Raw genomic sequence first — 24,738 nt, 5'->3', positions numbered from 1 at the left:
GTTTATAGTGAGTTTAGGCCTCCCATAGTTTGCATTAAAATCAGATTTAATTTTAAATAGGTTTATTTTTAAAAAGAAAAACTTACTATAAATTTAGACAACAAAAATCTGATTTAAATTAGAAAAAAATCTCTTCCCCCCCCCCCCCCCAATCATCATCGATTTTTATCCACCCTTCCCAAAAGCTACATGGGGTCCACTGAATCAATACCAACTCACAGGAAAGATTCCACCAAGACTGGAACCTAATGTTCCCTAGATGTTCCACATCCAAGTATTGACCAAGCCACACCCTGCCTTGCTTTTATACAAGAAAGAGTCAACATAACATGCTCATGGCCTCAGGAGGAGCTATCAAGTGGAATTTTTTTGGATGTGCAAAAAAAACAAAAACAAAAACCTCTTTCACTTAAATGTTGACTGCCAAGGGTCAGAGCCACAACATAAATCCTGGAAAATAAATCCTAGAAAATGGATTGGAATGGAATGAAGTCCCCTTAAATGTAGAATATTTTTGGGCACACTTAATAATGTACGTAAATTCTATATCCACAGCTAGGAATTGTTTATTATTATTATTAAGATCCCAGACCGCTTACAACCTGTAAGCAAGTGCAGACTCTGTCAGAGTCTGCATTAGCATGACAGGTTTCAGAGTAGCAGCCGTGTTAGTCTGTATCCGCAAAAAGAAAAGGAGAAATTTGTTAGTCTCTAGGGTGCCACAAGTACTCATTTTCTTTTTGCATTAGGATGATTTGTATTAGTTTGCCTTTGCTATTCAAGAGAGGGAGAGAGGAAATGGTCACAGAAAATTCCAGAGACACAGTTTTTCATTTTAGTGTGGAGCATGGGAGAGAGATAAAATGATACAATATTTTTGAAGGGGACTGTGTTCCTTTGCCAGCTCTCTTCTAGCAAAATAAGAGATTGTTTTTTCCGTGGTATTCAATCATGAGTGACAAATACTACTTTTTAAATCAGGAAAGGAAAATACATAATCTATTAACTAAGTTCAATAATGTCTTTATGGCTGCATATAATCTGTGCATTTCTGTATGTTTTGTTTTGAGAGAACACTGCGATCTGAACTGAACTGCCAGATGCTATAAACCTAGGTTTTTAAAAGTGGATATTTTGTAGATATATCTAAAAGGCATCCTTATAACTTATGTTTAAGGCAGTCAGTCACTATTAAACAAACACTAACATTACCAAAAGCTTCAGATCATTTAGACAACAGGTCCTTTTACTATACTGCACTATAATTCTTAAGAGAAAGCATTTTGATTTATGTGGATCTACACATTAAATTTTTCTAAGATAAATTATGTCAATATATTTGTATAGGCCTTATCTGAGAGAAAAGCCCCTAACTCATAGATGCTTCATGGACATCCCTGGCTATCTATGCAGATTCAGTGGCTGCCTCTGACTGAATGACAGGTTTCAGAGTAGCAGCCGTGTTAGTCTGTATTCGCAAAAAGAAAAAAAGAAATGTGACACCTTAGAGACTAACAAATTTATTTGAGCATAAGCTTTCATGAGCTACAGCTCACTTCATAGGATGCATTCAGTGGAAAATACAGTGGGGAGATTTATATACATAGAGAACATGAAACAATGGGTGTTACCATACACACTGTAAGGAGAGTGATCACTTAAGGTAAGCTATTACCAGCAGGAGGGGGGCGGGGAAAACTTTTGTAGTGATAATCACAGGTGGGCCATTTCCAGCAGTTGACAAGAACATCTGAGGAACAGTGGGGAATGGCGGGGGGGGGGGGGGAAGAGAATAAACATGGGGAAATAGTTTTACTTTGTGTAATGACCCATCCACTCCCAGTCCCAGTTATTGTATCCAGGTGTTTGTCTCTGTCTGAGGGATTGGAGCAAATGCGGTTGTATCGTAGAGCTTGGCTGTAGACAGTGGATCGTGTGGTATGGTCTGGATGAAAGCTGGAGGCATGTAGTAGGAATAGCCGTCAGTAGGTTTCGGTATAGGGTGGTGGTTATGTGACCATCGCTTATTAGCACAATAGTGTCCATGAAGTGGATCTCTTGTGTGGACTGGTCCAGGCTGAGGTTGATGGTGGGATTGTGGGAAATTGTTGAAATCATGGTGGAATTCCTCAAGGGCTTCTTTTCCATGGATCCAGATGATGAAGATGTCATCAGTGTAGCGCAAGTAGAGTAGGGGCATTAGGGGACGAGAGCTGAGGAAGCGTTGTTCTAAGTCAGCCATAAAAATGTTGGCATACTGTGGGGCCATGCGGGTACCCATAGCAGTGCCGCTGATTTGAAGGTATACATTGTCCCCAAATGTGAAATAGTTATGGGTGAGGACAAAGTCACAAAGTTCAGCCACCATGTTTGCCGTGACATTATCGGGGATACTGTTCCTGATGGCTTGTAGTCCATCTTTGTGTGGAATGTTGGTGTAGAGGGCCAGGATGCTGTTTTCAGGAAGATCACCGATGGATTGTAGTTTCCTCAGGAAGTCAGTGGTGTCTCGAAGATAGCTGGGAGTGCTGGTAGCATAGGGCCTGAGGAGGGAGTCGACATAGCCAGACAATCCTGCTGTCAGGGTGCCAATGCCTGAGATGATGGGACGTCCAGGATTTCCAGGTTTATGGATCTTGGGTAGCAGATACAATACCCTAGGTCGGGGTTCTAGGAGCGTGTCTGTGCGGATTTGTTCTTGTGCTTTTTCAGGGAGTTTCTTGAGCATATGGTGTAGTTTCTTTTGGTAACCCTCAGTTGGATCAGAGGGTAATGGCTTGTAGCAAGTGGTGTTGGAGAGCTGCCTAGCAGCCTCTTGTTCATATTCTGACCTATTCATGATGACGACAGCACCTTCTTTGTCAGCCTTTTTGATTATGATGTCAGAGTTGTTTCTGAGGCTGTGGATGGCATTGTGTTCTGCACAGCTGAGGTTATGGGTCAAGTGATGCTGCTTTTCCACAATTTCAGCCCGTGCACGTCAGTGGAAGCACTCTATGTAGAAGTCCAGTCTGTTGTTTCAACCTTCAGGAGGAGTCCACCCAGAATCCTTCTTTTTGTAGTCTTGATAGGAAGGTCTCTGTGGGTTAGTATGTTGTTCAGAGGTGTGTTGGAAATATTCCTTGAGTCGGAGACGTCGAAAATAGGATTCTAGGTCACCACAGACTGTATCATGTTCGTGGGGGTGGAGGGGCAGAAGGAGAGGCCCCGAGATAGGACAGATTCTTCTGCTGGCCTAAGAGAATAGTTGGATAGATTAACAATATTGCTGGGTGGGTTAAGGGAACCACTGTTGTGGCCCCTTGTGGCATGTAGTAGTTTAGATAGTTTAGTATCCTTTTTCTTTTGTACAGAAGCAAAGTGTGCGTTGTAAATGGCTTGTCTAGTTTTCGTAAAGTCCAGCCACGAGGAAGTTTGTGTGGAAGGTTGGTTTTTTATAAGAGTATCTATTTTTGAGAGCTCATTCTTAATCATTCCCTGTTTGCTGTAGAGGATGTTGATCAGGTGGTTCCGTAGTTTCTTTGAGAGTGTGTGGCACAAGCTGTCAGCATAGTCTGTGGGGTATGTAGATTGTAATGGATTTTTTACCTTCAGTCCTTTTGGTACGATGTCCATCTGTTTGCATTTGGAAAGGAAGATGATGTCTGTATCTGTACAAGTTTTTTCATGAAGTTGATAGATTTCCACTCCATATGGCTAAATTCAGTGCCTTGCATAATGACAGGTTTCAGAGTAGCAGCCGTGTTAGTCTGTATTCGCAAAAAGAAAAGGAGTACTTGTGGCACCTTAGAGACTAACAAATGTATTTGAGCATAAGCTTTCGTGAGCTACAGCTTACTTCATCGGATGCATTCAGTGGAAAATACAGTGGGGAGATTTACATACATAGAGAACATGAAACAATGGGTGTTACCATGCACACTGTAACAAGAGAGTGATCACTTAAGGTGAGCTGTTACCAGCAGGAGAGCGGGGGGTGGGGGAAGAGGGGGACCTTTTGTGGTGATAATCAAGGTGGGCCATTTCCAGCAGTTGACAAGAATGTCTGAGGAACAGTGGGGGGTGGAGGGGATCCTTGCAACAAAGCCCGTTGCCAACTGGGTCCACATATCTATTCAGGGGACACCATCATAGGGCCTAATCACATCAGCCACACTATCAGAGACTCATTCACCTGCACATCTACCAATGTGATATATGCCATCATGTGCCAGCAATGCCCCTCTGCCGTGTACATTGGTCAAACTGGACAGTCTCTACATAAAAGAATAAATGGACACAAATCAGACGTCAAGGATTATAACATTCAAAAACCAGTCGGAGAACACTTCAATCTCTCTGGTCACTCGATTACAAACCTAAAAGTTGCAATTCTTCAACAAAAAAACTTCAAAAACAGACTCCAAGGAGAGACTGCTGAATTGGAATTCATTTGCAAACTGGATACAATTAACTGGGACTGGGAGTGGATGGGTCATTACACAATTAAAACTATTTCCCCATGTTTATTCCCCCCCTTCACCCCGCACTGTTCCTCAGACATTCTTGTCAACTGCTGGAAATGGCCCACCTTGATTATCACTATACAAGGTCGTCCCCTCCACCCCCTTCTCCTGCTGGTAATAGCTCACCTTAAGTGATCACTCTCTTGTTACAGTGTGCATGGTAACACCCATTGTTTCATGTTCTCTATGTATATAAATCTCCCCACTGTATTTTCCACTGAATGCATTGGATGAAGTGAGCTGTAGTTCACGAAAGCTTATGCTCAAATAAATTTGTTAGTCTCTAAGGTCCCACAAGTACTCCTTTTCTGACTGAATGGGTACTTATCTTTTTTTAATGGTAGCGTTTAGTTTATAAGGCAGAAATTATTCCCTTGCTATTGCCTGACCATTACTACCCCCTCCATTTTTGAGGCTGGGGTGTCTCTCTTCTGTTGGGAAGAAGGACCTGCATTGAAAGCCAATCCACGGTGGCTAATGGAACCAATGAGTTTCAGAAGGCTCTGAATAATATTATCTTTCTAACAGACCACTATCTTAGGCTTTGTCTACACTACACAGCTTTTAGCGACATGGCTGTGTGGCCACAGTCATGCCGCTAAAAGTCGTGCAATGTAGCCGCTGTTTGTCGGCTCTCCTGCCGTCAAAAAACTTCCACCCCCAAGGAGTGGGGTTAGCTTTGTCGGCAGGAGAGCGCTCCTGCCAACAGTGCACTGTTCTTCTTTGAGTAGTTGTCCTTATGGGTGCTCCACTTTAGGTGTCTGTGTGCCCCTGCACCTCTAATCGGAGATTTTTGGTAGCAGTGTCTGGTAGCAGTGTCCGCGCATGTGCTCTCCCTTCCTCGTGGTCTGCCTGGAGGCTATTTAGCACTGCACAGGCGAACCCCTGTCACTTCCTTCTCTACTGCCTTTGGCCTCTGACAGAACAAGCAGTTGTCCCTTCCTTATGTGTCATCAGCATAAGTAGTGTTTGGTTTTGTTACCTTTGTTCTCCCTAAAAGTACTCAAGTTAGTGTTTTATTTTATTTTATTCCTTTGGTTTGAAAAGAAAAGAGAAAAAGGAAAAGAACTTCACTTTCCTTCCCTGTCTGGGGGCATTCCCCCCCTTCCCCAGGCATCGAGAAGACTCAATTATTTTGCTTTTCAGTTGTTAAAAAAAAAAAAGAAGTAAAGACGATGTTCGTCTGCATATTCCTCCCTGCTAGAGGATGACAACCCCCTGCCCAGGGGCTTGCCTGGCTTTCTCTGCTCCAAGCGGTGCCTCTCCTGCCAGGAGTCAGTTCCTGTAATGGCCAGACACTCACTGTGCCTGGGAGACCCTCACAGAAGTGCTTTACCTCCACACGAGTTGGGAACTGAAGTAAAAATTCCTCCCTATAGAGAAAACACTTTAGTCTGCAGGGGACTCCGGTGGGTGTTGACCCCAGATCATCCCTGGAGCCTTCACTTCAAAAGGGGTCAAGTGGTGAAGAGGAGAAGAGAGAGAAAGAAGAAGCCACCAGCAGACTCCCCCTGGAAAGGCTCCTCCGAGCAACTGACCAGCCAGAGGGGTGTTCCCCAGTGCGGCCATCTCGGCACCGATCCCCGAGTAGCTGGCCAGCCAGTGGGACTCCCCAGAGCGGCCACCTCGGTAGGACAATACCAGCAGAGGAACCTCCTGCTGTGAGCTCTGCCCTGCTCTGGGCTCTGCTCTCCCCATGGACAAGGGGCTTCTGTAAGCTCTGTGCTGCTTTGAGCTCTACTCTGGGCAACTACTGCACCGAGAGGGGACAGTTACCGTACCATCTCTAAAAGAGCGACACAGAGAAGCCCTGCTGTCAGCTCTGCTTTCTCACTGAGACGCCAGAGGACTTCCACCCTCATGCTCTGAGGCAACGGTACCATCCCCTAAGGAGAGGGTACAGTTATGGTACCATCTCTAAAAGGGTGGCATAGAGAAACCCTTTGGTACCAGATGCAACAAAACTCCCATCTAGGAAGTGTTCTGCACGTTCCCAACCATTGATACCGACTACAGACAGTCCTCTGGGGTTCCGGCTGAGCCCATGGTAACACAGGTGCTCTGATACTCTGGAGACCTGTGGCCTCAGTACCCAGGGAGAGACAATTACCACACTGTCTCTAAAAAAGTGGCACCAACAAACTTTTTGTACTGGGCAAAACTCTCATTTAGGGAGTGCTCTGCCCAACTATCAGTACTGACAATGCACCACATTCCCTCCTCTGTGATACCAAATGAATCCATGGTACTGCATGAGCTCTGATACCCTGGAGACCTGATGATTGGGGAAGGACCACAATCCCCATTACTTGGTACCAGGACCCCAGTATCGAGCACATCCCAGCACCCAAAATCGTTCTTAGCACTGGACTGTATACTGCCAATACCCCAGACAGCGGCACCCTTACCCACTGACGAATCTGACACTGTCCAGGAGGAGATCATTCCCTGGCCCCTCAAGGTGGCCCACCACCACACTACAAGGGTCATCCCCAATTCCATCATGCCAGCCGCCCTGCCTCTTCCTCCCAAGGCCATATTGTAACTCTTCGGGTATATATACACACATGGCGCAACCATCTCAGGGAGAGTCCACCAGATGGTTTGCTACAACCTGGCACCTGAGCAAGGGCAGGAGAACACCTGAGCCAGAACAGGAAAGAAGGGGGAAAGGGAAAAAAAACCCTGAAGAGGAAGCTACCTCTTCAGCACACTTCTCCTCATCTCTCCCAGATAAGAGTGTGCTGCCCACCTCTCATCACTAGGTGAAGATTTAAGAACTTTCTTGATCTTACCAAGAGGGTAGCAGACGAGCTGAAGATTCCCTTACAGGAGGTGGCAGATACACATCACAGGTTGGTGGAAATTCTGCACACTACCTTCTCATCTAGAACTGTCCTCCCAATTAATGAGCTGATTCTAGATCCTACCAAAATCATCTGGCAGAGCCAGCCTCCATCGCACTAACCAGCAACAGAGTGTAAACAAAAACAACCATACATCTCTACCCAAAGAGGCAGACTTTGTTTTCAACGTCCGCAACCCAACTCCATCATAGTGGATGTAGTTAATTCATGAAGCAAGCAACATAATGCCAAGTCAACTCCATATGATCAGGCTTCGCAAGATGGCGTATTCATCGACAACATTATTGTTTAGAGTCATAAATTACCAAAAGCTGTCATGGCCAAAACAATTTTGATAATCTTGGGAAACCCAGGATGTTTCTGAAACATTACTGGAAACACAAAAAGAACAGATTCAGACCATTCTTAGAGAAGGTCAGTTAATAGCCAGACCGGTCCTGGAGACACCACTGGATGTAGCTGTTACAGCTGCCCGCCCAGTCTCCATGACAGTGGTACTGAGGTGGGTTGTGGGTTTTTTGTTTGCTACACCTCTCTAGATTGCCCAAAGAGCTACAGACTTCCAATTTGAAGGGCCAAACTCTTTGAGGAGAAGACAGATTTTCTCTCCACATCCTGAAGGAGTCTCGGACCGCACTACGCTCCTTAGGAATCTACACTGCGGAACAGAAGAGAAGATATACGTCTCAACCACACCACAGATCACAATCTTCTCAATACTCACCATCTCTGTGCTGTTATGAGCCACAGTGTAAGAGGTCCAGGGCTCAAAAGTGAGAACAGTCTGCACCCCAGTCCATGACCTCTCAAACTGCCTCTTATAAGCACTTTGATGAGCTGGTGGGGGCCTGAACAATGATACCTTACAGCATCAGCTGCCATCTATACACCTGTCACGCCACTCAGAAGTCACCTTACCTTACTTCACAGCAGTTAGGTCCAGCTCTAGAGCAAAGAGATTGATTTCTAGCCCTGAACCTACAGGGTGCCTACTTCCATTTCTCAATACAACCATCATACAAGAGATTTCCTACTGCTTACCTTTGGGGCAGGATCATTATAGGTACAGACTGCTCCACACAGGGCAGTCTCCAAGGTTCACTTCATTGTAGTGGCATACTAACCCCGATACGGTGACTGGACTTTATCAGCACCAACCTGATGCAGTACAAGTGAGAGCCTCCTCTCACTACCCACATTCACCACCCTGAGACACGTCTCCCTAATATGCTGGGGAGCTCACCTACACAGCAACACGCAAAGGTTATGATGGACTTAATGTGACCTGTATGTTTTGTATAAACTGCCAAGGAGCTGCCAGATCTCCCTCCCTCTGCAAGACAGCATTCAAACTTTGGAACTGATGCACCCATCACAATGTGCTCATCTCAGCTGTCTGTCTACAAGGGATACAGAATGGGATAACCAACAGTCTCAGCTGAAATTTTCTCACAACAACGAGTGTGTACTGAATTCAGAGGTGCTTCAATATATAGCCACCCTTTGGGGAAACATTCACTGGCGGTTGCCTTTATCTTCCCAGCGGACAGGGCCCACTTGTATGTCTTTTCCCAGTTTCCTACCCTATCCAAGATTCTGTTGAAAATTCAACAAAACAAAGCGAGAGTTATTGTGATTGCCCCTCTTGACTATGACAAGTCTGGCTCCCTTACCTGACGCAGATGGCAATGTGCCCTCCTGTTCCTCTGACGTCAGCCCATTCCTCACCCACTCTCTCAAAACAATTGGCTGACCCTTCACCCCAACCCATGGGTCCTCCGCCTCCAGGCTTGGATCTTTGTTTGTTCCAAGGCTTAGAAGCAGAATGCTCTGACAAGCTGAAACACATGTTGCAACACAACCACAAGTTGACCACTCCACATACCTATCTACAAAATGGAAACCACTCCAAGTTTGTACCATTCCAAACAGACAGACCCAACCTCATCTTTCCTCCCTCTAATTTTGCACTACGTTTTAAACTCTCACTCAGCTCCCTTAAGGTACATCTCATGGCAAAAATGGCTTCCCACTTGGAGTTTGCTCAACCATTAATGCGTAGACTCTTTAAGGGCATTGGGACTCTCTTCTCCCATGTGACACCACCCGCTCCAGCCTGGGACTTTAATCTAGTTCTCAGGGCTTGGACTAGACCTCCCTCCAAGTCCAGGGCAACTTGTTCTCTCTTACACCTGTCCATGACGACAGCATTTCTAGTTGCCATCACCTCAGCTAGGCACATAGGAGAAATAGCGGCCCTGATGGCACACCCATCATTCACGGCCTTTGTCTTAAAAATAATAATAAATAATAATAATTAAAAAACAACAACTTTAAGGCCATATCCCAAGTTTCTCCCTACTTCTTCTGCACTTTCCATATGAATCAACAGATCCATCTCCCTGTTTTTTCCCAAAACCACATTGTGACAACTGGGAGACAACTGTGCATATGCTAGATATTAGAAGGACATTAGCATTCTACTTGGACAGGACTAAGGACTTCAGGAAATCCCCTAAACTCTTTCTTTCATCCACAGAAAGATCCAGAAGCTCTGTGATATCTCCTCAAAGACTATCCAAATGGGTCTCTAGTTGCATTAATCACTTAGCAAGGGCGCAACTTGCTTCCGTCCATACGCACTCCATGAGATCAGTTCCTACCTCAGTCACATTCCATAGGGATACCCCTATCTCCCCAACCCATAGAGCAAACTTTTGCAGAACATTTCGCAGAACATTATGCGATCACTGAAGATTTGGCCGCTGACACCATCTTCGACTCCACAGTACTCTCTGTAGTAAAAGACTCCGCTCTGAAGTCCCAGCCTCCAGTGGTGGGTACTGCTCCAGAGTCACCTAAAGTGGTGCATCCATAGGGACACTACTCGAAGAAAAAGAGGAAGTTACTCACCTTGTGCAGTAACGATGGTTCTTCGAGATGCGTGTCCCTATGGGTGCTCCACAACATGCCCTCCTCTCCTCTACTTCGAAGTTCTCTTTGGGCTTTGTGGTAGAGAAGGAAGTGAGGGGGGTTCGCCTGTGCAGTGCTAAATAGCCTCGAGGCAGACCACGAGGGAGGGAGAGCACATGCGCGGGCTCAGCGGGACACTGCTACCAAAAATCTCCGATTAGAGGTGGAGGGGCACACAGACACCTAAAGTGGAGCACCCATAGGGACACACATCTCAAAGAGCCATCGTTACTGCACAAGGTGAGTAACTTCCTCTTCACACTGTCACTTGTCGCAGCAAAACTTTTGTCTTTTGGGGGACGAAGGGGGTGGTTGAACACCTCTGAAAGACAAAAGTTTTGTTGTTCAGTTGCCAGTGTAGATATAGCCCACGTGGTTAAGAGAAATATCAGCATGTGGGCTAGATTCCACGCTATGCCTCTCAACAGAACTGGCTCTCTAGCAAAACAGACAGAATCTTCTCTGGTTGCATTTCAGCCTATAATGCTTGCTAGGGCTCTGAAATTGTTTGGGCACATACAGACTGTTATCTTTGAGTTACAGTTTGTCCTTCCTGGCTGGTTAAAGCCAATGCAGAGGTGTTGGCACCATTGTTGGGGCTGATATTTAGTGCCTCCATGAGGCGCTATCTTTTCTTAAAGGAATAGTTGGATTCTTGCTTAAGAAGCCATCACTTGGCATGGACAATCTCTCCAAATATTGCTCCATTCTAGATCTCAGGTGGTGGTGAAACAACTCCAGTAAATCTAGAGTTTTCAAGTCTTTTTGACTCCCATCAGTTGGGTTTTAGACCTCTTATGGTACTGAGTTTTGAGTTTCTGAAGGCAATAGATGAAAGTGCTTGTGAGATAGGGAAAGCAATGAGAGAAAATAGCAGATATTATATTAGCCCTCTTAATTAACAAGATATGCTCATGATTAATTTAATAAGAGGGCATACTTCCACCTGCAGGATATCATACTGGATCCCCAGCAGCTACTGGATACCCAGAAACAGCAGTTGCTATTTGTGCCTTCTGCTGGCCCCAATTCAGTAAAGCATTTAAGCATGTTCTTAAGTCTCGCTGACTTCATTGGGACTTAAACATATGCTTAAAGTTAAGCCCATGTGTAAGCACCCTTCCTGGACAGGGATACTTTCCTGCATCCGGGCCTGTTTGTACTTGATAAGAAGGTTGTGCCCTCACCATTGACTTGGTTACTGTGAAATTAGGTTATTGCAATGCACTGTACATTTTTAAACCCTTTAGAAATTTCAGCTAGTGCAGAATGCGGTGATTCCACTTGTAAAAAGGAGGTTGAGAGCAAACTTGCATGAGCTATTTTCCCTAAAAGTAGATTTTCAACTTCTCAGTGCTCACTGTGGGGTTTAATTTTTGTGGCCCAGGTCAGCAGACATGTCTTTCTCCTTAATAGGTTGTTCTGCTAATGAGCTGCCACTCCATAGCTTTTGGTAGCTACGACAGCTTGCAAAGTATGGAGATCTTAAGCTGGATAGGGACCTAGAGTTTTAGATTTAGATATGAATAGCTGTCTACATTATTTTAAGACATTATCCTGTAGTGTTCCTGACTTTGCAGAAATATCCTCACATATTGGTAATGTTAACAATTTGTAATTCTAACAAAGTGTTTACTAAATGAATTGCAGATATAATCAAATCCTTATGAGTAATCAGTTCTGAGTTGTACTCACTGTAGCATGGAATTATATTTACACAAAAAAGCTCAGAATAAGATAGTGTGGCTCACCATTTGGCACACCCTCCACTAAGGCTCTGAATTAATATCAGTTTAGTAATGTCCACAACCAAACCTTAATTAAAATGCTCATATAGAATTAAAATGCTCCACTTTGTTTCTTTTGACAGGATCATTGAAGCTATCTGCATAGGCTGGTTCACTGCAGAGTGCATTGTGAGGTTCATCATCTCCAAAAACAAGTGTGAGTTTGTGAAGAGACCCCTGAACATCATTGATTTGCTGGCAATCACTCCGTACTACATCTCTGTGCTAATGACAGTTTTCACGGGGGAAAATTCTCAACTCCAAAGGGCTGGAGTCACTCTAAGGGTTCTTAGGATGATGAGGATTTTTTGGGTGATTAAACTTGCCCGTCACTTCATTGGTCTTCAGACACTTGGTCTGACTCTGAAGCGTTGTTACAGAGAGATGGTGATGCTTCTTGTCTTTATTTGTGTTGCTATGGCAATTTTTAGTGCACTTTCACAACTCCTTGAAAATGGGCTGGACTTGGGAACAAAAAATAAGGACTTTTCCAGCATCCCTGCTGCCTGTTGGTGGGTAATCATCTCGATGACCACGGTTGGTTATGGTGACATGTGCCCCATCACTGTACCTGGAAGGATTCTTGGTGGAATTTGTGTGGTTAGTGGGATTGTTTTATTAGCATTGCCTATTACTTTCATCTATCATAGCTTTGTGCAATGTTATCACGAGGTCAAGTTCCGATCTGCTAGATACAGCAGAAGCCTCTCTGCTGAATTCTTAAATTAATGAGTGCGCCTGCTTTTTGTAATAGTACTTGCTAACCTTTGGTGGAAGAGGTAATGGATGCGCACCCATCTTGCTAGATGATCTAAGGAACAGCATTGTCATCAGCCTTGAAGGATGTCAGTCACCATTCTCATCTGAAGGATGACTACCTGCTTTGGGCCCCATGGTAGGGAGCGTGGGTGGGGATGTTGAGGTCTGAGAGGAAGAAAATGGTAGCTTCTAGAACAACAACGGGACTGGAAAGTTCAAGACCTCATGGGGGCTGGACTTCTCTCTGCCTATCCAGACAACTACACACACAAATCATGGGCTTCGTACCAAGAGAGATGAAGACCTGCAACTCAGTGGGAGTTGCAGGTACTCACCCCTCCTCATACTGATATCCCATAGCCTTCCAAGGAAAATATAACAGATGTCATTCAAATATTTTAAAATCTAAAAGGTCCCTTGGAGGAGTAGAGACCTTGTTGACATGAAGCCCGCTCCAGAAGAGTTGAGGACATGGGAGCAGAATTGCTGCTACTCTTAATTCCTCCAAGCTATGCAGCAGATGGAATAATCTGATCCTACGACTGAAGGAGGAGAGGAAAAAAAAAAATATAAATACACAAGGCAGAGAGAGTCTCACAGCCCAATTCTGATCTCAGTTAAAGCCACAGTGACAGTGAGGTCAATGGGTTTTTTTCCAGATTTTTATTGGAGTAACAGAGAGGAGTGTATGTCCCTCTCCATGTTGTGGCATATGCTTAACCACAACTGCCATTTCTCTGGGAGTAAGATCTATAGTAGCAACTAATGTCATACTTTATAAAGATCAGAGTAAAATTCAGTAGTTGATAATACAATCAATATATCAGCTGCTAGCTCAATGGGATGCAGATATCCAAATTTGACTTATGCACTCAGCTAAACTCCATCAACATGAAGACATTTACCAATAAGCCTTGTTTCCCCCCCCACCCCATTTTATTAACCATAATCACCTCATAGTGAAATAGTATTCCAAGAAACATGGTGAGTCTGTCACTTGAGAGGTTCAAAACCTTTCTAGACAAAGCACTAGAAAACAGGAGAACAATCCTGCAGTGTCGGGGCTGGGACAGATGGAGATGGAAAAAGACCCACCAGGACAAATTCTATGATGATTCTTATTGTAGGATCTATTATGAATTGATATAGGTTAATTTAAATTTTAACAACTGTAAAACAGCCCAGGTGATATTGAAAAGTAGCATTTGGATGGAACCTGTGCTTGGCACAAAGTAATATATTCTCCCCTGTAAATATGGAATTAAGATGAATGAAGTTAGGTTCTCATGTTTCATACACTACATTTCTTGTGTAGTACTGCTCAGTAGCACTATTAAATATGTCTTTGAAAAGTTGCCATGTAGAACTGTGCTGTTAAACATTCAAACAAATGTAGGCACAACTAACCCAGTACTATTTTACCACCCACCATTAACAGGAAACATTTTTATTAACCAGAATCACCAGTCTATTTGAATTTGGTGTGCTTGCCTGAAAGTCATTGTAAAATGTTTACTGTGTTTGAATTGTAGAAGCACCTTTGGATGTTTTGTGTACATCTGTCAGCTTTAGAAAGAGAGAGACCGGCACCTCTCAGCAACAGAAGTCTTTGGTACTGATCACTCAAACTAAAAATATTAGGTGGGATCTATAACTAGTACTTGAAGGCCATACGCTGAAAAAGAAATATGCTGCCATTTTTGCTGCTCAAGACCTGAAAAGTTATGGATCATGTTAAGTGGCATGCTATTGTTTTTAGGGGAAAAGGGATATCTACTGATAAAGCCCGTCAAAGAGGGAAAGGAAATTGTTTCACTACCGGAAGTTGTAAAGTAACCTGAAAGAAAAGTTACTCGATTGCAATAGCCATGAGTTTGTATTTCCCAAAACTAGTTTCCTTTTCCTTTTTTCTGCTATAGTTTCTTGAGGATATATTATTGTGTAGTGCCATATCTATACCTTTGAAATCTGTGTATCTTGCAGAGAGGTGAATATTCCTTGGGAACGGGGGGGGGGGGGAAAATCGCTTTTGGGGAGAGATTCTCAGCTGGTTTAAGCTGGCCAGCTTCCATTAACTTCAGAGGATCTATACCAGTTGACACCAGCTGAGATTCTGGGACTTAGCATATATATATATATATATATATATATATATATATATATATATATATAATAGAGCTGATTAGAGAAAAAAATTCCCCACAAAAATGAAAGTTAGTTTCTGGTAAAAGAAACTGAAATTTGACTTTTATTTTCCAGCCACTGAAGACTGAAACATTTCAGCCAAAGTTAGTTTATGCTTTGATAAAAACTTAACAATTTGGGGTGTGGGGGGGGAATTCTCTACAAAAAAAGTGGCTTTGACAAAATAAAAATTTTCCATCCCTGTAATTCTGAATTTCTATTATTTTCTTCCTCTACTAGTGTTGATAAAGCTAGCTCTACTCATTTAGAAACTCTAGGGTGAAATTGGTTTCCATGTAACTTTTTCAAGTCTACTGTGCCTTCCATAGATTATATTTAAACAGATTAATGCCCTTTATTTGGGATGCAAAATAAGATATCCAATTTGAGCAAAGTGGGTGTATCTCAGAGTTTTAAAAATATACAAATATGAAATATACTTACAGTAAGTAGTAGTACTAAATTCCAGAAAAAAATTAACTTGTATTTTTATCACTACAGTATACATAAGGTTAGTTTTTTAGCTTCATGAGCAAAAAAAGCAAAGTCAGGTATAAATTAATGCACATAATGACTTTCAAGTACTGATTTGTATTGTACAGGCAATTGAATACTAGACATTCCAAAGACAAACTAGTGTCTAGAATATGTCTGACATAAGAGTCCAGAAAATGTGCTATTTTATAAAGGGTTTCCAAATGTAGATTCTTATAGAATACAAAGAATATAATCACCTACTTAATATACTTATGTAAAGGAATGTATGTTTATGAAAAATGGAAATCATCTTAAATACAAACATTTAGATTGTGTAGATCAATTTTTTTTAATTGCAGAATGTGAACAAAAATGCCTCATGTATTTTAAATTTGCATTACAGTAGAATAATTTTGAATAGCTAAGTGGATATAAAGTAAGAATCTAGTCCATAAAAAACTTGCCCTAAATATAAGCTAGCTATGGAGAGATATTTGCTCTTTTCTTTATTTTAGCGTAGCATGGTTATTAATGTATTGACAAGAGGTTTCCTTTACTCTTTTTAGAAACCAATTTAAAGTAGCCTTATATCAGAGGTAGCCTTAAAACAGAGAGCCTTATAGTGAAGGGATAGGGTATTCTGATTTATAGTGATGCTTATTGTCTTATTTTCTGTAGATTGATTTTCCTAGTGAAACTTTCTATAAATAAATATTGAATTATACATGTGTATAAAGATAAGCATTTCTTTAAACTGGTTAAGTTACTTCATTAAAATGCAGCTGAGCTTTCTTTTCAGTTATATACAAACATTTTGGCATAGTGTTCTCTCCACCTAATACAGCATTTCAAAAACTAAGAGAGGATAGTTGGCTAATTCTCAGCTACTCCCCCCATTTTCACACCAGAATAAAATTGTGATCCTATATATAAGGTGTACAGTAAAATCTCTGGGGATACGTTCTCAAAGAGTGTAAGACACAAACTCCTATATGTATCCTGACAATTTAAACAAAAATAGGGAGAAAATATGAATGCAGCAAATCTAAAAATTTTTTTTGTCACAATGGTACACAAAGGCTTCTGTTCATCCAAAATGCAGCTAGTGTATATGAATACCAAACTGTGGAAATTCCACCACTTGACTAATTGTCAAGGCTAATTGTCAATTAGATGTTGGCCTCAACCCCGCGGGGTGATGAGTGTCTGAGAGTGCTCTGCTCCCACTGAAATCAATAGGCGTGGAGGGTGCTCAGCAACTTGCAGAATTGGGCCCAGAGTCTATTTTTCTCTTACTGTCCTGCACAAAAAGACACCACTCCAAAATCTCCAGTTATGGAATATTAGTTACTATCTCTTTGGATATTAGGTTGCTTCAACCAGGATACTCAATGCCTCTAAAGACACACATGAGGGAAGGAATATAATCTTTGGCCATTTATCCTAAAAAACAGATTAAGAAACCAAACACCACAGAGACAAGCTATTGCAGTCATGGTGCCCTCTCCCAGGTGAGACTAGACCCCACAATGGTTGACTATTTTCAACAACTTTGTCTAGATGGGTGCAGGTTGTCTATGGCTTGATTATTAATTTTGAGGTTAAAAAGTATCCTTGTGTCAGAGGGGCATGTTTTGAGCCTCATGAACATTGCAGAGGGCCCAGTGAATAAGAAAATCCTCTTATGAGATTCATGGCCTGACTAACATTTATGTAACATTTATGGTGGGTGGGAATTTTCATTGTGTAAACAATCTGTGGCTGTACCACAACCTTCAGCTTAATCGTGCTGTATCAGGGATAGAACGGATGGCTTTGTGGCTCCAAAACCAGAGGCCTCTTCCACTTCAATTATCTTAATCACAAACACCTTAACAGATCTGAACTTCAGCCCAGGAGAAGGCATAAAGCCCTGAACATTCACACAATGCCTATAATTTCTTCCCACATAAGAGGTCCATGGTAAGATTATCAATCAAGCTCTGGCCATTTGAAATTTGTATTGTCAGTATACGAAGGCCCAGATGCTGCAGTTTCATCCATCTAGGCGCAGGGGTCCGTTTACAAGGAGACAGCTGTAGGATCATAGCCCAAGGCTGCGCATAATGAAATAGATTGATCATGTTGTTTTAGAGAGAGAGAGAGAGAGATTTTGTTTTCATCACTTGAAAGGGAATCTGGCTCAAAGAAACAAAAGATACATTGTTTTTAAATTAATTTTCACATTTAGAAATGGATGATTTTCTTACTGATGTTTGTCTATATTTTACTGGTTCTGTTCTCTCCCTGCTGCATAAAAATAGCTCCTCTTTACGTTAATGGGAGTAAAGAGAGTAATGAGAGCCCCATTGAAGCTATGGCAGTTTACACCAGCTGAGGATCTGCCCCAGCGGGCATGGAGGAGACAATAAATTGCTGTTCATATAATTAAGCCTTGAAAACTACCTAATGTAATGTATGGCTTATGAAATAAAATTTGGAGTAAAGAATCTCCTTTGTGGATGGCATCATGGGTTAAACTTCAAGAGGAATATATTGTGAGATTGATATGTACGTTCAATAAAATTGTTCATTTGCGCTGAATCTAAATTTTAAGGGCCAGAGATTAAATATAAACTTTGATCAAATGATTAAAGTGACAATGTTGACTGCAGCTTTTTAGAATCCTTTGTTCTTTGCAAACTCAGTAATTAATCATTTTTATAGAACATTGATTTTATATTGTTTGCATATGTGTAAAAAAATTTGACGAGTTAATACAGTTTTGCTTCCTTAACCACCTGTATACAGTATTACATGCATATGATCTCCAAATAAATCTACTGGATTCACTAGCGTATTTCACTGTGCAAGGCTTAAGATAGAACACAAAATAAAATTGTCAAACTTTTTAAATAGAAGTCTTACATTATTCTGTTTTATTTTAAGGTATGGCATTGTTTTGAAAAGTGACTTTGCAAAATTGATACCTTTCTTATGCAACAGTTCTGCTCCCTGCGGTTATTCATATCTGTTTGGTGTACTGACCCCCGAAAATAAAAGTGTTTCTTAGGCCATGTCCACACTACCACTTTTGTTGGGATAACTTACGTTGCTCCGGGGTGTGAAAAAAAACACCCCCCTGAGCAACATAAGTTATACTGACAATCTAGAAAGTTGGCTAGATTGTCGGGCTCAACGGGTAGTGATCAATGGCTCCATGTCTAGTTGGCAGCCGGTGTCAAGTGGAGTGCCCCAGGGGTCGGTCCTGGGGCCGGTTTTGTTCAATATCTTCATAAATGATCTGGAGGATGGTGTGGATTGCACTCCTAGCAAATTTGCGGATGATACTAAACTGGGAGGAGTGGTAGATACGTTGGAGGGCAGAGATAGGATACAGAGGGACCTAGACAAATTGGAGGATTGGGCCAAAAGAAACCTGATGAGGTTCAATAAGGATAAGTGCAGGGTCCTGCACTTAGGACGGAAGAACCCAATGCACAGCTACAGACTAGGGACCGAATGGCTAGGCAGCAGTTCTGCGGAAAAGGACCTAGGGGTTACAGTGGACGAGAAGCTGGATATGAGTCAGCAGTGTGCCCTTGTTGCCAAGAAGGCCAATGGCATTTTGGGATGTATAAGTAGGGACATAGCGAGCAGATCGAGGGACGTGATCGTTCCCCTTTATTTGACATTGGTGAGGCCTCATCTGGAGTACTGTGTCCAGTTTTGGGCCCCACACTACAAGAAGGATGTGGATAAATTGGAGAGAGTCCAGCGAAGGGCAACAAAAATGATTAGGGGTCTGGAACACATGACTTATGAGGAGAGGCTGAGGGAACTGGGATTGTTTAGTCTGCAGAAGAGAAGAATGAGGGGGGATTTGATAGCTGCTTTCAACTACCTGAGAGGTGGTTCCAAAGAGGATGGTTCTAGACTATTCTCAGTGGTAGAAGATGACAGGACAAGGAGTAATGGTCTCAAGTTGCAGTGGGGGAGGTTTAGGTTGGATATTAGGAAAAACTTTTTCACTAGGAGGGTGGTGAAGCACTGGAATGCGTTACCTAGGGAGGTGGTAGAATCTCCTTCCTTAGAAGTTTTTAAGGTCAGGCTTGACAAAGCCCTGGCTGGGATGATTTAATTGGGAATTGGTCCTGCTTTGAGCAGGGGGTTGGACTAGATGACCTCCTGAGGTCCCTTCCAACCCTGATATTCTATGATTCTAAGCGTCGATGTGTACAGCACCAAGTCGGTGGGAGAAGCTACCATTGCTCTGGTTTTATTGTGTCGACAGGAGAGCTCTCTCCCATTGGCATAGAGCGCCTACACAAGTGATCTTACAGCTGCGCAGATGCATCAGTACATCTGTGCCGCTGTAAACTTGCTAGCGTAGACATGACCTAACTTTTTAACTCCCATTAGAACTGCAGAGTCAATAAAGTTGTGAGAGAATGAGCTGAATTCTAATCTAGCTCCGCATCGACATAATTTCACAGGAGCCAATGCTGTCCTCAGATACCGCTGGGTAACTTCAGTGAACACAATGGTGGGGGGAGAGGGGTGTACTGGTGTACAGAATTTGGCCTGTATATAATCTTTTATTACTAGAGGCAAGGCATGACCCAAACAGAACAATTTGAGTTTCAGAACCCAGGCAGCGTTTCAGGTCTGGAAGTTAAGATGAGCCATTGTGCTTACATTTGATCAGGAAGTCACTGAGACACAATAAATAATGAACCCCAGGGTGCTGTTTTTACAGAGTCATTTTTCACAGTAAGAGCTAGATATATTTTACAACCACAGGGAACAGAGTAATCAGAATAATAGGTAAAGCACCATGTAATGGAAATATGTAAGCCCTTGGACTGGTTCTGATGAACTCATAACCCAGAAAACAGATGAAAGCCAGATTTAACCTCACTGAATTCTTTGAAATGTATTCACTTTTAAAAAAATACCCTATACTTAGCTCTGAGTTTGTTCTGAAGTTTCAAATCAACTGAAACGTTGCCTAGTATAACATTTACTGTGGAAATGATTTCACTGAAGCCATCTCAACTAAAAATAATCACAGATAATGTTCTTCAGGTTTCTTTTTAAAAATAAATTAGAACTTTATGATTTGGACTTCAAATCAGATCAATTTTGATTTTTCGGTGTCAGAGCAATTGGATTGTGACAAAAATTAACAACACATAGATTAGAAAATAATATTTTGCCATTGTATTTATCAGTTCAAAAAAAATAGATTAATCAGTGAACAAACAACAAAGAGAGTTCAAATAGGGCTGTCAATTAATCGCAATTAACTCATGTGATTAACTCAAAAAGATTAATTGCGATTAAAAAAAATCGCAATTAATTACACTGTTAAACAATAGAATGCCAACTGAAATTTATTAAATATTTTTGGATGTTTTTCTACATTTTCAAATATATTGATTTCTATTACAACACATAATACAAAGTGTACAGTGCTCACTTTATATTTTTATTACAAATATTTGCACTGTAAAATGATAAAATAGTATTTTTCAATTCACCTCATACAAGTACTGTAGTGCAATCTCTTTATTGTGAAAGTGTAACTTAAAAATGTAGATTTTTTTTGTTACATAACTGCACTCAATAACAAAACAATGTAAAACTTCAGAGCCTACAAGTCCGCTCAGTCCTACTTCTTGTTCAGCCAACTGCTAAGACAAACAAGTTTGGTTACAATTTGCAGGAGACAATGCTGCCCACTTCTTATTTACAATGTCACCAGAAAGTGAGAACAAGCCTTCACATGGCACTTTTGTAGCCAGTGTTGTAAGGTATTTACGTGCCACGTATGCTAAACATTCATATGCCCCTTCATGCTTTGGCCACCATTCCAGAGGACATGCTTCCATGCTGATGCCGCTTGTTAAAAAAATGTGTTAATAAAATTTGGGACTGAACTCCTTGGGGAAGAATTGTATGTCCCCTGTTCTGTTTTACCGTCATTCTGCCATATATTTCATGTTATAGTAGTCTTGGATGATGATTCAGCACATGTTCATTTTAAGAACACTTTCACTGCAGATTTGACAAAACGCAAAGAAGGTACCAATGTGAGATTTCTAAGGATAGATACAGCACTCTACCCAAGGTTTAAGAGTCTGAAGTGCCTTCCAAAATCTGAGAGGGATGAGGTGTGGAAAATGCTTTCAGATGTCTTAAAAGAGCAACACTTTGATGTGGAAACTACAGAACCCAAACCACCAAAGAGAGAAAATCAACCTTCTGCTGGTGGCATCTGACTCAGATGATGAAAATGAACATGCATCGGTCCACTCAGCTTTGGATCATTATCGAGCAGAACCCGTCATCAGCATGGACGCATGTCCTCTGGGATGGTGGTTGAAGCATGAAGGGACATGTGAATCTTTAGTGCATCTGGCACGTAAATATATTGCAATGTCAGCTACAACAGTGCCATGAGAACACCTGTTCTCACTTTCAGGTGACATTGTAAACAAGAAGCAGGCAGCATTATCTCCTGCAAATGTAAACAAACTTGTTTGAGCGATTGAGTGAAGTAGGATGGAGTGGACCTGTAGGTTCTAAAGTTTTATATTGTTTTATTTTTGAATTCAGTTATTTTTTGTACATAATTCTACATTTATAAGTTCAACTTTCATTGTAAAGGGATTGCACTACAGTACTTGTATGAGGTGAATTGAAATATACTATTTCTTTTGTTTTTTACAGTGCAAATATTTGTAATAAAAATAAAGTGAAATCAATATATTTGAAAATTCAGAAAAGATTCAAAAAATATTTAAATGGTATTCTATTATTGTTTAACAGTGCGATTAATTGTGATTAATTTTTTTAATTGCACAATTAATTGCTATTAATTTTTTGAAATCGCTTGACAGACTTACTTCTAAGTAGTTATATCAGTGTGTCTTGTAAATGGCTCATGAAGAGCTTCCAAAATATCTGGAGAAGAGGGAAAGAAATGAGAATTAAGCTTGAACACCTTTAGTGTGCCAGCTTTTTTAGAGGCACTGAACACCTGCAGCTCCCATTAAACTGGAGTTATGGATGCTTAGTATGCCTGAAAAAAAACAGGCTGTTTAGGTCTCAAAAAGTATGTACATAATGCTTCATGTCAGAGTAATCTTAGTCAGATACTAAACAGATGGATTAAAATGGGATAAATCAGAAAATGCAACATCAGAATCAGTCCCCAAATTACCTAAACAATTCTTTTGATTATTAGTCTGCAGTGTTTCTGATCTCTGTATATTATTTGTATTTATTCTCAAAGTGCAAAGCACCATAAAATCACATAACAAAGAGAAAACACTGAAGAGTCACTGACCAACTAGTCTTCACGCAGCATTGAGAAGCATGCTATATAGCACGCCCTGTTCCATCAGCTACGTACTCTCTGCCCCTGGCACCAGTCCCCACAAAACTTGCTTTGGCAATCTTCCTCCACCCATCCACCCCACAAGCTCAAGTTTTCTTCATTTGATTGTCTTGATGATACTAGGAATCACTCCAGTTATACTGTAAATTCAGACACTTGCTTCTTCATTAGCTATACCTTGCACACAAACACCGGGCAGCAATGGCTTGTAACATTTCAGTTTGAGGGCAGAAAGCCTTTTAATATCCTGTTTCCTTAGCATCCATGTCTCACATGCATATAGTAAGATGCTGAAGATGAGACTGCACTTTACACTTCATTGTAATACCTTTGCTTCTCCAAATGGCACTAGAGTAGCAGTTACTAGTCCAATTCTATGGAAGATGCCTAAGTGATGTTTAGAGTCCCTTGCGTCATGCTACTCAGATAGTTCACGTGCTTAATGTACCCCAGTGCCTCCTCAGATCTGAGCAGGAATCTCTTTGCCTTTTCAGACCATTGTCTATAGATTCGTGTGATCTACTTAGACCTAACCGCTCCACTTCCAGTCTGCTTCCCATTTAGCAATTTTTGCCCCTCTTCTTGCAATGATCCAGTCAGGTCAATATCATCAGCAAAGCACAAATGACTACTTTTTCCTCTCTCCTTCACTAACACTAATAAGTAACAGTCAGCTTAATTAGTTCTAAGACTCGGGATTGCTTCTCAAAAACCAGTTCTTCTTGGTTTTAGTCTTTGTCCAATCAGATTTTTTAGGAGTTTAAGAAGAAGGAAACAGTTGGCTGTTTTTTTGTTCCTGGCTCCCACTGACTTTAGGGGCAGTTCTGTACAAATATCTGAAGGTAGAATTTGGTTTGTAAGCACATCAAAGCGATAGCTTAAGTTACATAGCTGAATAGGAATGGACTACCTGATTTCTTTTCAGTTGATTCTTAAAAATGCTTGATACAGTCAACTAATTTAGTACTAATGTCGTGAACTGGCAAAGTGTGGGTAATGCACCTCTACCCTTGACGGCTGGTCTACTACAAGTTAACAGCCTTCTGCAAGTTAACAGCCTAAATGGTTACTCCTACCATTTAATAGCCTAGATAATTCTTTAATTCAAGTGGTATAGGTTTGGGCTGCAGTGCTGAAGGTCCCAGGTTAGGACCCATGTGGAGAATCATTGCATTAAGCTTTGCTCCGACCCCCACTTGGTGACTTATCTGACACCTGAACTGAAAGAGTACCCTTGAGAGAGCAGATGGAAGATTTATCATGGAAAAAGGAGAAAAAGGGGCTTTAAAAATTAAATGCTAATTAAATACAAAGTCAAGTCTTGAGTAGTCATATTTGTGACAGGCACTAAGACAGTAACAAGAGACTTTGTGAGCGTGACTACTAGAAAGTCATGAAAATTAAATGTAGGCAGTTGCCAAGTGACAAATACAATGAGACTTTACTGTGCCTTTCAGTCCATCTCACTTTCACTGCCTTTGCTCCCTTTCTCTGTCTAGTGTTTTACTCCTTCTCCTTTCCCTTTGCTCTTCTCTCAATTCCACTTCCTTCTCTTCCCATTTGTCTTCCTTCCCCTTTCTGCCCCCTTCTCTCTATGGCCCCAATCCTGCATTGTGATCCACACCAGCAGACTGCTGTGGCTGCACAGAGTCCCACTGACATCAGTGGGGCTGTGTGCCAGTGTAGCAGTCATGGACATCACAATGCTGGCTCAGGGTCTGCGTCTCCAACCTCTCCATTCTGCATCTTTCTCCCAGTTCTCCTTGGTTCTCTCCTCCCCTCTCTGTGACACTGTGCAAAAG

The 24,738-nt window shown here is 41.7% G+C and overlaps 1 protein-coding gene and 1 long non-coding RNA gene across 3 annotated transcripts in view; one reads left to right on the top strand and one right to left on the bottom strand.

Moving 5' to 3' along the window:
- Nucleotides 1-13,633, top strand: part of KCNG3 (potassium voltage-gated channel modifier subfamily G member 3) — a 28,439-nt gene extending 14,806 nt beyond the window's left edge. For both annotated transcript variants that reach the window (XM_074949348.1, XM_074949347.1), the window contains exon 2: nt 12,216-13,633. In XM_074949348.1, coding sequence (XP_074805449.1) covers nt 12,216-12,861 — 646 coding nt within the window. In that variant the 3' untranslated portion in view covers nt 12,862-13,633. The remainder of the gene's footprint in view (nt 1-12,215) is intronic.
- The window catches only part of LOC141985333 (uncharacterized), a 53,856-nt gene that overhangs the window by 13,188 nt on the left and 15,930 nt on the right, over nt 1-24,738 (bottom strand). The gene's annotated exons all lie outside the window — the stretch shown is intronic.

Source organism: Natator depressus, chromosome 3 (genome assembly GCF_965152275.1).
Source record: "Natator depressus isolate rNatDep1 chromosome 3, rNatDep2.hap1, whole genome shotgun sequence".
Classification (NCBI taxonomy): Eukaryota; Metazoa; Chordata; order Testudines; family Cheloniidae; genus Natator; species Natator depressus.
The sequence above is the reverse complement of the archived record's forward strand: the minus strand, read 5'-3'. Positions and strand labels throughout refer to the sequence as shown.